This window comes from Pteropus alecto, unplaced genomic scaffold, assembly GCF_000325575.1.
Source record: "Pteropus alecto unplaced genomic scaffold, ASM32557v1 scaffold146, whole genome shotgun sequence".
Taxonomy (NCBI): Eukaryota; Metazoa; Chordata; class Mammalia; order Chiroptera; family Pteropodidae; genus Pteropus; species Pteropus alecto.
In genome coordinates, this window is record NW_006442107.1 from 17,572,355 (window position 1) to 17,585,820 (window position 13,466).

Sequence of the window (13,466 nt, forward strand, 5' to 3'; positions counted from 1 at the left end):
AAATATTCTATTTGAATTGCACAGTATTTGGAATCAGGGCTTTAATCTATTGGTATTAATAAGGATCATCTATTCACAAGGAATAGGGGCCTGTAGAAGTGAGTTGGTGTAGTTTGTCACTTTCCTTCAGAAGTCATATTTAGCATTTATAAAAAGTTTCATATTTTAAGTTTTTGATGCTTTTAGGTCTATACCCAGATTTTCCTAAATATTCTACTGGACTTTAGCATTCATGTAAAAAGGATATGCTTACAGATTTTGCATAACTCAACTATCAATTTAGCACTTATTCTCACCAAAAAGAGGCCAATATTTCTGTTTACCAAAATGGTAGTGTCACTGCCACATAGCTGTAATATAAACATAGGCCAGCTTTGAAATTATGTAATTATTGAATAATTAATTGTGGGAGAAAAGTTGTATTATTTCTACGTTTTTTAATCACAAAATTTTTTATTAGAAATAATTAAAAATCACTGTTACTATAATTTATATAGGAATAAAAACAAGTAAATAGAAATTATAAAGGTATATTCAACTCCACAAATTGTCCATAAATATGCAGATAACACAAAAAGGATTTGGGATCAAATAAGTGACAAAATTTGTGTCATTGCACATTCAGAATATGAATAAGGATTTGAAAAATATGAAAGATGGTGGGTGGATAAACAGAGGAAAGAAAGAATAGGTGAGTAGGAAAGAAAGCAAGTGATACAAAAATAAACCCTTTCAAGATGTTAGGTTGAAAATATTTTTTATCACAAATTATCATTTATTGTTATAGGTCCAATCTGATACTGCACAGAACTATACCATTTTTTACTCCATAAGTGGACCAGGAGTGGACAAAGAGCCCTTCAATTTGTTTTTCATAAATAGAGACACTGGAGATATCTTTTGTACACGAAGCATAGATCGTGAGCAATATGACCAGTTTCCGGTAAGATTATTGGATTACTTTTTTAGAATTACATTTTTTATTACTGGTTTAATATTTTAAGCTTTGATTGTTCATATATTATTGGAATCAATTATTTGATTTAATATTTTAAATATTGTTAATGTATAATGTAAATTTCAAAATTTATCGATGCCACTGATGAAGAAAAACAATGGATATCATAAAAGAAGAAAAGTGGGGGAGAACAATAGAAAATACAATGACAGACTTTTAAAAGACAGGTTCTGACCTGTAGAATCTGGGACAACAGTGAATTTTATTGAGTTCAAAGTTCCCCATAATAATGTGGTTTAATTATTCTCAACCTTGCCTGTACATTATAAATGATATGAGAACTTTTTAAAAAATACTGATGTTCCGGCCTATCCCCAGAAATTCTGGTTTAAATATTCTGAGATGGGGCCCAGTTGATTGAAAATTTGAAGTAACCCAAGGTGATCATAAATGTATCCTAAGGTTGAGATCTGCTGCTTTAGCCTCTTGCATAGCATAGTCTTTTTCTTTCTTTCCCTCTGACTGTCCAGCAACAAAAATCTTGAGTATCATTTTCTTTCCTTAGTAATACAAGATAAGTTTACCAATTCATCTTATTCTATCTAATCTTATCCTACCCCAAATTCTAACTCTTCTGAAAATTGAATCATTTTTTTTTTCTGTTTCATCTTCACATGTCTCCTTAGTATTCTGATATAAAGAGAAATTCACAGTGAATTTTGAGATGATGAAGAATGAAAGCGTTTAAGCTGTTGGTATCTTGAATAATAAGATTGTAGTAAAGAAATTTTTTGCTAAAGAAGCATATAAAAGGGAAATTTATCTCATACTTTGGCAGTTCAGAAAGTTAAATCTTAGCAGACATTCGAAAGAAGAGTAGGAATTGGTGACCACATAAAGCCAGTCATGAAGAAAGCTAAGAGATGGAGGCAGCGGGGAGGAGGTAGTCAAGTGTTATAGACAGAGACGTCAGCAATAGAAAGACCCATTTATTAAAAAGGTAGCAACAAAAACAGCAACAAACCCTGGATGAAGTGTTGTTTGAAGCTAAGCAGGAGTGTGAAACAAGAGGCTAGAGTGGTAAGAAAAGAATATACTAAGAAGGACCTTATAATTCATGCTAAGGACCCTATCCTTTAGGTATGTCAGAGCAAACATTTTGATCTTTCTGTCAAGAAGCCAAATAAATAATTGATAAATGCACACACACAAATAAATGTATGTATGTGTGTGTGTATATATATATGTATGTATATATATACATACGCACACATCTATCTATCTATATACATATACATACACACATATGTATGTAAATATGAGTTCTCTGCTGCTTTTACAACTTCTTCACAAGAAGAAATGATCTAAAACTAGCAGTTACTCTTGTCGAGAAATAAAAAGCTGTCTACTCTGTACTATGTCGTGAGGTACACTTCATTTCTTCTTGTTAGGATAACATCCTGCTTATGGATTTTGAAGTCTTCAGCTGCTTCTCATCAGTCAAGCTGCTGTCTCTGCTAACTTTTTATCAAGATCATTGCTAGAGGGAACAGGGAGAGAATAGTTTAGAATTAAAATAAATTACTTTGCTATTTTTTGACATCTTTTAAAGGACAAAGGAATAACATAGTGTGGAATTTATGCTCAAAATTGGGCTTTTGAATAATATTCAGAATTACTCTTATTTCTCTAGTTTCCATTAACATAGTTAAGATTGAGTTGACGTTAAGAAACACCACTTGCAAATCAGCAATGTTCTTAAAGGGAAGTATAACAACCAGATGTATACATGAAGCAAGCTGTAAAATCACTTGAGGTAATATGGAATAGAAGCCTTCTCTGTCAATGTAGAAGTTAAAATTAAAATAATATGTCTTCGTTTTTCTATCAAATCAATTTCACTTACTGTTTTATACTGAAAAGCTTATTTTTCTGGAAATTAGTAGATCTTCAATACCTGCTACTTTTCTTTTTGGTCTTGGTCCAGTCACACCCTCAAGAATCTATTTTCTTCTCTGTTTTATGGGCTACTAATAGTTGTCTTACCTACCTCAGAGCTATTGTGATCATTAAATGTTTGCAAAATCACTATGTAAACTATAAAGCTCTTTAAAATATCCTAACGGTAAATCAAATAAAGCACATGGTCCAGAATTTTGTTCTCAAAGCTGAGGATTTTGATTGGATTTCTCAATTCTTTGCTTTTATCTAACCTATATAAAATGTTAAGCATTAATAAATTGTTATTTGATTTCATTGATTATTGGGAAAAGTACCCATGGTTCAAAGTCAGTATATATCATTACTGTGCTTCTGTTTTCTCTCTTGCTCCATGTTGCATTGTTTAATTTTTGCTTGTAAAGATTTTTCTGGGTAAATCACACCATTTTTGCAGTTGGAGGAATTCATCTTAAACCACGCAACTCATTTAATCTTTAGAGATTTATATAAGGCCATTGTTTTCCGAATTTTTTAAAGAAGAAATGTATAAAAAGAATTTTCTTCAATAATTCCAACTTATTCTATGAAAGAAAGCAGCTATAAACACTTTCTCTCTCTCTCTTTTTTTTTTTTTTTGGTTTAAATATTAAAGTATAGTTGGCATACAATATTATATTAGTTTTAGTTGTAACCCCTCCTCTTTGAGTTTGTGGAGAATCCATATCTTTTATAAGTTCATAGGAAAAAATCGGTTCAATCTGGTCCCTTCTTACCTATCCAATGAGAACCTCACTATCTTATAACCTATGTCTCCTTTTCCAGACACACAAGTCTATCTATTGTCTTTATATGTGTTGCTAATCATATTGTATACCTAGTCATCTTTGGTGTCACTGCCCTCCCCCTTTCTCTGCCCAGATACTGGATGCCCCTCTCTACAAGGCCAAATTCAAGTTCCAACTCCTATTGTCAACTTTTTGCATATTCCCAAAAATGAGAGAAATTTCAGAAATAAGAGCAAATTATAGTGTGAAAGGGCTGAAAGAGATGAGGTTCTTCAAGCTACAGAAGAATTCAAGGGGAAATCACAATAATACATAAATGAAATTTAAATAATACTCTTTTAATTTAGTTAAAATATGAGTAATTCTAAAGTATATTATTTATACTTATAACAGTTTTAAGTATTTTTATTGCTTTTAATATAAAATAATAACTAGACTGTTAAACCATTACTTTTAAGTTTTTTAAAACTGTTGCTTTAATAACTAAAAAATTTTATAATTAGTTTCTCTGTTATATGAACATAAGTGGATTCTCCTAGGGAGCTAGGCTATGCTTTAAAGTTTAGTTACAGTTCCAGTTTAAATTATCCTCTTTACAACAAACATTTCAATTTTGATTTATTTTGGAGATATTTGGCTGATTTATAGCAAAAGATAAAAACAGTACCTGAAATAGTACTGGAAATAAAACTACCACATCTGTATCAGTGGAATGTGAAATAATATTTACTTGTTAAAGATCAGGAAATATTATTTCAAACTACAAGTGATTATATGATGGGAAGCAGATGTTAATTTCCACTGAAGAGAAAAACTAGAAAAACATAGTATAAATTATAGCAGAATGAGCTTAAGTTAAATATGAAAATATTTTAATGCCAATGTGATGAGGTAGGAAAATTCATTGAAAGTGATTCCACAGAATGTTTATGATATTTTTTATAGAGGGTAAACTTAAGGAGTCGTTTGTCTTCCTAAAAGAAAAAGAAGGATAGAACTGAATGCAAAAGATTAATAAAAGGCTCTGTGTTAAGTACTTAAGACCCATAAATATCTACAAGACTCAGGCTTCATCTTTGAGGATAATTGTAATCCGACAGAGACATAAAACAGTTTCATAATTTCCTCCAGCCAAAACTCAACTAGCAGCAGTTTAAAGGAAGAAAAATTCACATCAGATATGAGGGGAGAGGAAGGGATTGTTAGGAAGTTTGAATCATGTGACATCTGGATGTGATAGTAGTGATGGCAGTGGTGATGGTGGTGGTGATAAAGTGGTGATAATACACTCCTGTATTATGTTCCTGAGTTCAGAACTTATTGAGGAATAAGATATAGAGAGCAGACTGAGGGAAATCAAAGTATAAGTTCTATTACTCAAAAAAACCCCCCTGGAGGTCGTTTGGTGAAAGTGAATAAGGGAGCAGAGAGAACATGGTTAGTTATTTCAAAACTTCTCATCCTAGAGATTGGAATGGAAATCACTTCCCCTCCATGTTAGCATGTGAAGATAAAATGTTGCCTTTTAACATAATAGCGAGGGTTTTGTGGTTACTTTGGTCGATGATACATCACTGAAGAGTGTGATTAAGTGACACCATAATTAAAGTTGCACTTTATAGACACGAATCTGATTCCTGAGTTCTACGTAGATTGAAGATGGTCAGTTAGGGCAATTGCAGGAAAGTTGGTAGGACACAACAGGAAAGTTAGTGGGATACACTTGGAGTCACAGGAGGATGATAGCGTTGGGAATAGGAAAGAGAAGAATAATGATAGAAACATAGAAATGACATAATTGCTAGAATTTGGCAACTGACTAAAAAGGCTAATGAAAGAGAGGGAGGAATTAGATGTCTGGAATTTTAATTCTAGTTCGTTTTAGAAGATAGTTACAGTAGGGAATTCAGGAAGAGCTAGCTGGTTGTGAAAAACTGAGTTCATACAGAGTTTACTTTGGGTAAGTTTAGTTGAAAAGAATCTGTTCATCTCAACAACCATTCATTGAACACTTACTATGCATAAACCACATAAGAAGAGTATAGAACTAATTTGATAATGTTTAAAGGGAAAGGGCATTAAATCCTGGCATTTGGGGTCAAGTATATCATTTTGAGATGAAATTTGGAATGTGTATGTGATTTTATTAGCATTTTTATTACATAAGAAATGCATGTTTCTGATAGAAAAATGAGAAAATGCAGGTAAATAGAGAAAAAAAAAACAAAAACCAGAGTTGAATCGTTACATATCAAGTGCAAATAAATAGAATTATATTTTTTATAAACTTAAAAAAATACTTATCATTAGCATAACTGGAGTACGTCTACATTCATTCTCACAAGGAGAACAGTGTGCAGTTAACTCAAGGAATGGAGCAGCCTCATTCGGCTGGAGTGCATAGCAGTTGGGAGAATAATGAGAACACTCAAAGAGAATTGAAGCCATAGGGCAGACATAGACGGTGCTGGTGTGTTGTCTCTGTTACATAAGTTCTTAGTGACATATGATGTTGTGAATGATTTTTTTTAAACATTATATCTTTCCCCAACTTCTAGGTTTAATTTTGTGCATTATTTGTTATTTAAGAATAAGCTGTCGGTGTTTGTCTACCTTTCAGCTATATGCCTATGCAACAACCGCAGATGGTTATGCACCAGAGTACCCACTCCCCTTATTATTCAAAGTTGAAGATGATAATGATAATGCCCCATATTTTGAAAACAAAGTGACTATCTTTACTGTGCCTGAAAATTGCCGATCCGGTAAGTTCACATTTTAGGAAAACACTACATTTTTGCTTTAATTAAATTTCTCATTAATGTTTTAAATGCAATCATATTAAATATGTTTAAATGCTTGACTTTCAAGAACATTCTACATAAAACTTTGTAGTCTTAAAAGATTATATACTCTACAAAGGCAAACTTTTTTGTGTTCATTGTTCTATGCACATATAAAGGCAGATAAATGATACATAAATTTTCTAACGTTGTTAGATTATTCCACAATGAATATGAATGTGTGACAGACAGATGCTGTTTATGTTTTCTAACTTGACTATGTACATATGTGTCACAGATGTATTTATAGAGCAATGAATAATTGGAATCTTTATAAAGTCACAATACATTTTCAAGGACCCAGAAATGTATCACTGCATGGAAATGCTGATTTATAACAACATTGCTTTACCTGGCATATTTTCCAAGCATAAAATAATTTAAACTAGTTTGATGCTATGGGCAGCCAAGATTGTGATCTTGGCATAGTCAGGGGCATCACAAGACTAGTTTATTTAAAAAGAGCTTCAAGAAATGTTGTTAGTTCTTATGTTTCCTCAATTCTATTGCCATTATTATATGTGTTTAATATTGCTCTCCTACAATAAGTGGTTTGCTGAAGAAACATTTCCAATACAGTGATTTCTGGCCAGTGATACTCAGATTGGTGCATAATATTTGTGTCTAATGTATATTAATAATTACTTGCATATATTAATAATTCAGCATATTTGTTCAAATATAAAAGCATAAAATTTTTGTTATCATATGAAAAGATGTGCTATGGCATCAAATTAGGCCATAAAGGAAACAAGATATACAGAGAAGATCCCATCCAAAAATGGCCCATGATCTGGGGTAGTGGATTGGGGGGAAGAATTTGAGAACCACTGCTACCAAGGGTGAATGTTCCATATATGGAGAATACAAATCATGTTATTCACAGTACCTACTTAATTTAATTCTAAGTTAGGAGAGCTTAGAGTTTTGAAGAGCATTCAGATACTCCTCTATTTATCTGTAAAATTACTCTACTTGTGGTTTTGGGGAGAATATACTACAGCCATGCCTTGATTTAATTTTTGTTTTTAATTCAATTAATTACATTGCTATTTTAGATGTTGACAATATCACATTTATTTAAACAGGCACTTCAGTGGGAAAAGTGTCTGCCATAGACCTTGATGAACCAGACACACTACATACTCGTCTGAAATATAAAATCTTACAGCAAATCCCAGATCATCCAAAGCATTTCTCCATCCATCCAGACACAGGTGTCATCACCACAACTTCATCTTTACTGGATAGAGAAGTAATGAATTGATTAATTAATTTTCAAGTTATTAAAGTGTATTTAAACTGATAATGAACTCCCAGAGAAGTTATAGTAAGGCCTTTTGTGGCTGCCTCTTTAAGCATACTTCTATAAAGGCTGTGGTTAGGACTTTTCTGGACACTTTGTCCACACAGAAATTTTGGGGAAGGTACAAGGTATTATGTGACGTCTCACTTGAGATCATTGATTTGATTTAATATATAGATGCTAAAATAGAAAAAAATAGCTTTAAGTTTTGAAATCTTATATTAGACACATCAGCTTTCCATTGTCCTGACTGACCAATCTCTTGTTCTATTTTTTAATTTATGCTGGCATTTCTTTTTGTTTTGAAAAAAAAATGTTCATCAAATTCCTTTCTCTTTTGTTTCCCCAGAAATGTGATACCTACCAGTTAATAATGGAAGTACGAGACATGGGGGGCCAACATTTTGGTTTATTTAATACAGGAACAATTACTATTTCTCTCGAAGATGAAAATGACAATGCACCATATTTTACAGAAACTTCTGTGAGTGTATCTTTGTATTTATTTATCTGAATTTATTTACTTTTTCAAAAACAAATATGTAATTTGATAGCTCTATGAGATTACACATTTTAGTTTTAACAGCTACCACTTACAAATAACATAGGCAGAAAAATACTGTTTCTGTCAAAATAATTGGAGTGTCAGTTATTTCTGGATGCTAGGAAAATAACTACTCTCTTGGCCATCTAAAAACATCTTATCCCTTGGAGCTGCTCATGTATTCGTGTTTTCTCAGATGGCAAGCTTTAAATCAGATTCTTTGGATTTTAATTCCTTTTATAGGATAAAGGAAAAAAGACCCTCTCTCTGGCGTCGTTTACACTTCAGCATCTTAAAATGAAAAAAGACTAGTTTTATATTCTTTGCTCTGCTGGGAAGTCAGTAGTACAGGTTGGCCCACCACTATTTATGTGCAGGCTCTTCCTGTATCATGTATGAATAAACTTTCCCTTAAGAAGTACACAATACAAGAAATATATGTAGGCTAAAAATTCTAGGAAATGGTTCTTCTTTCTTGACCTTTTAATAAGTAATCTTCATTTTTTTTCATTAACCTATACTAGACTACAAGTCAAAGAAGGGAAAACCTGTAGCAATAGACCCATTCATACAAATTTTTTTTACATTAATCACTACAACTTGTAAGGATATATTTTATTCCATATTTCATATGAGAAAATGAAAGTTCAGGTAAGTAACTTGGTCATGATCTCATACATATAAACCACATAAAAAGAAAAACTGGGATTAGAATCAAGCTCTGTTTTGCTCCAATGACTATCAGGCTATTATTCTTCTATGAATTCATCTTACATTTCTAGAAGATTCTGATTTACTACAGTTTTAGTCTTTTAATATCATATGCTTCCATAACCTTATTTATTATTTGGAGGTGGAGGAACTATAATTTAATACTATACTAAAAAGAAGAAATAACTTTATTCTTAAAAATGTTTGCCAGTGAATCAAAAGTAAATTTTTTAAAAAATTGGCTTAATAACAAGTTATCCAGTAATAGTAAGAAATCAATAGGTTATAATTATTTAAAATATTGAAAGCCTAATAAATTAATATAAAGCATTAGTTGCTTGCTATGTCTTAAAAAAGGGTGGTAGACTGTAAATACTACAGATTCAGAATAGAGACAAATCTGCAGTCTTGAATGAATACAAGTAACCACAGAGAAGTTGGAAAGTTAAGACATAAGTTAATCTTTGAAGAATGGATAAGATTTGAAAAAGTAGTTTGACAAGGCAATAAACTATGCATTACATTTGTAAATTTTTCCCAGTATATGATTACATATTTCTATATCACCTTTCTTTGACTTTAAATATAAGATTTAGAGGAGAAAATTATGTTGTTAAAGCTACAAATTTATAATGACAAGAGGCAATTTTTTTAGTATTCTACAGAAGTAGAAGAAAACAGAATTGATGTTGAGATTTTACGAATGGCAATACATGACCAGGATCTGCCAAACACTCCGCACTCAAAGGCTGTCTACATGATCCTACAGGGGAATGAAAACGGAAACTTCAAAATTAGCACAGACCCAAATACAAACGAAGCGGTCTTGTGTGTTGTAAAGGTAAACAACAAAAATATCAAGCAATACTTCAAAAAGTTCTAACTTAAATTAATTGACATATAAGCATTTATATATACATGTTTATGTGTGAGTGTATATACATATATATGTATATACACATACATATATATAAATTCCTGTATGTATACGACTAGAGAATTATAATGTAATGCTGAAATGATTATGTTGGTTTACATAAATGTATTCTTTATTAATTGTTATTATTATTTTACCCTCATTTTCTCTCTTAGAGAAAAGGCATGTCAGGTACAAAATTCATTGTTTTATAGAGGAGACAAGCCAAGGCAGGAACTATCGAATTAGTCATCAAATATTAGCCTTAGAAGAGTTCTTTAACACCCACTTGTCCAAATACCTTATTTTATAGAACACAAGGCAAAGAGAAATGGAAAGATTTGAAATTAAACCTCTTGATTTTTCCCTTCATGTATATATTCTACTTTTATCTCTCTATAGTGTATTTTATAAGACAATTTCCTAAATATACAGTGGCTATTCTCACTAATCCCCTTATATTTGAGGTAGCCAGTGCTTTTAGGATTTCTAAAAACCAATTGCAATTACTGGTACCTACAATGATTATTTTAACTAAAACCAGTTCTTTTCTAAGTCTTTCTGCTCAGAACCCTCAATAACCTGTTATGTATCTTCCCTTATTCATTTCTTAAAGACAATGTATTTTCTTAGAAGCTTTATGCACAAATTATGCTTTCCTCATAATATTTTTAGAAAATATCCTTTAATTATTAAAATTTCTTCTTTCTTCTTCTCTCCTCCCCCTTCCCTCCCCACCCCCACCCCCTACTTCCTCCTCCTCTTCCTCCCCTCTCTTTTTTTCTGGCTTCTAGGTTTCTTTTTCTAGCTTTCTTTTTTATTATCTTGATAGAGTTCAGTCTTTAATTCTTTAACTATTGTTTCAGATTCTTTCTAATTATTCAGTTCAAGACTAAGCATTTTGATTAGGAATGAAGCAAACTCAGATATAATGTGCCTTGAAAGATGCTGCTAGACAATATCATTATATCTTTGACTCAAATACTCAAACTGTTTCATTTGTAGACAAATCTCATATGCTAGTAGTCTATCTAATTGTTTTATACACTTAGCTTAGAGGAATTTCTGCTGTTTTGGTTATCACTGTTATCCTATTTGATAAGTAATGAAATTATGAGCAATAGTAATCTATTTGAATTTAGTCAAACACTTATTCTGTATTTATATTAATATTTAAACTTGCAACAACAAAAAAAATGAAGGCAAGAGCTTCCCAAAGAAAAGTGAGAAGAAAACTTGGTTGAATCTTAAAAACAACAATTTTGCATTTGATAGTGTTAATTATTATAGGAACCTAATTATTTAGACTTTAACTGCATTAGCACCTGCTTTTGGTAATATTTTATACACAAAAATGATATTCCCTTTTGTGCTTAACCTTAGAATCTTAATTACTAGACCTATATATATACTGTCATTTATCGACTAATTATATTATGTTTATTTAACAGCCATTGAACTATGAAGCCCATCAACAAATTGTTTTGAAAATTGGTGTAGTTAACGAAGCACAATTTGCCAAAGCATCAAATTCACAAAGTCCTACTATGTGCACTACAACTGTCACTGTTAAAATTAAAGATCATGATGAAGGCCCTGAATGCCAACCACCAGTAAAAGTTATTCAGAGTAAAGATGGCCTCCCAGCTGGCAAAGAACTCCTTGGATACAAAGCATTGGATCCAGAAACACGCAGCGGTGAAGGTTTAAGGTAATGTATTTTTCAAAAAAATTCCTTATTTTTGATTGTGATGTAAATTGATTTCAAATTGAGGAAAGTTCTGTGCATTTTTCAAAATGACAGATTTTTAGATTACGTCCACTGTTTGGTTTGAACATTTATATTTGATTTCTAAAAATTAGGTATAAGAAGATAAGAGACGAAGATAACTGGTTTGAAATTAATGAACACACTGGTGACTTGAAAACTGTAAAAGTGCTAGATAGAGAATCAAAATTTGTAAAAGACAACCAATACAATGTCTCTGTGGTTGCAACCGATGCAGGTGAGTGCAATTTCCTATGAGATAAATACAGTATATGTTTTTAAGGAAATCTTGGGGTGAAATTTATTTATTTCCAAATCAAAATTTCATGCAAAATGTTTGCATTATGATTGCTCAATTTTTTGGACATCACCCAATTATGATTGCTCAATTTTTTGGACATCACCCAATTTAGACCCCAGTGCATCAGCAGCTCAATGAGAGAAGGTGATGAATGGCCAAATTTCAAGTTTCAAAGTTCACATTATTTGATATTTGCCTTGGATGTAGTGGCATCCTGGAGATATTTTATTTTCTGGAGTAGAGATCTGGATTACTATGATTTGAAAGTGCTGTAAGGGTTCAACCCACTTAAAGCAATTGGGTTTGAAGTGGGTTTGTTCTGAGCCTCTCTTAATGGGGAACAAAATGTTTATCTTATTTCTTAAAGAAATAATCAAACAATGACTCTAAAACCTATCCTGTGAAGAAATGTTTAACAAATGTCGTAAACTAGTGCTCCCAGGGTCCTTGTGAACATACACTCCTAGCAGTAAAATATTTTGAGCATGTACCACTGTAGTGTAAGCCCTAACCATGGGCTTTTCTTTCTGTAATGCAGGTGACTGATTTAGGTTTGCTTGCTGAGGCATCTACTTCAAAGATGGCAGTCTCAAATAAATACATGGCCAGCCACACAACTAGAGAAAGAGCCAGGCTGCTTCCCCTACCTTTTGTTTACTCTCTTCTTATGCTTAAATTCTGGTTCTTATGTTTTAAATTCACCAATAAAGAGTGAACCTGAGAAACCCTAGACTCCCTCGCCCTCCACCCCTGGCCCACAAGAGAGCTTTCCTCCTCCCAGCTCCCACCCAACACTCAACCTGGTGACTTTGCTGTGTGGCCCCTGGTGTGCCATATAATTTCCAAGACTCTTAAGTAGTAAACTTTTCTTTTTTTCAAAGTTTCTTGAGAGTCTCTTGCAATCATAATGAGAACCACAAGGGCTAGTCTAGCCACAACATTGGTTATCGATAGCTGGCACACATACTTTTAATGCAGTTCTTTCAATGTAGGTAGAAAAAAAGAAAATACTAAAGAATGGGAAAAACATTAACAGAGAAGTATAGTTAATGCTGCCACTACTCTATAATCCTGAGTGATTTGCTGCTTCTATATAAGTAAAAGTGAAATATGAATGGTTCAAAACCTCTGTCAAGCAAGGATTTATATTTACTCATTTATTCTACAAATGTTGACTGTCTAGTAAGTTCCAAGGTACTAGGCAAGTTACCATGGAATCTAGAATTCATACATCAGGGTCAAAATCTCACATATATCAATTAAAGGATTATTATATTCTCATAAGAGGTTCTATATGGTATGAAACTTACCCCATAAAAGAATGTATGTCTATCATAAGAGGTAGAAATCAGTTAAGAGTTGCCCAGATTAAAGGATAAGAGGAGATTTCGCA

At 32.3% G+C, this 13,466-nt stretch overlaps 1 protein-coding gene across 2 annotated transcripts in view; it reads left to right on the plus strand.

The window, feature by feature from the left end:
* The window catches only part of DSC1 (desmocollin 1), a 26,142-nt gene that overhangs the window by 5,837 nt on the left and 6,839 nt on the right, over window positions 1-13,466 (plus strand). For both annotated transcript variants that reach the window (XM_006920006.1, XM_006920007.1), the window contains exons 5-11: window positions 788-943; window positions 6,305-6,449; window positions 7,616-7,782; window positions 8,183-8,317; window positions 9,744-9,929; window positions 11,456-11,715; window positions 11,868-12,010. In XM_006920006.1, the coding sequence (XP_006920068.1) occupies window positions 788-943; window positions 6,305-6,449; window positions 7,616-7,782; window positions 8,183-8,317; window positions 9,744-9,929; window positions 11,456-11,715; window positions 11,868-12,010 (1,192 nt within the window). The remainder of the gene's footprint in view (window positions 1-787; window positions 944-6,304; window positions 6,450-7,615; window positions 7,783-8,182; window positions 8,318-9,743; window positions 9,930-11,455; window positions 11,716-11,867; window positions 12,011-13,466) is intronic.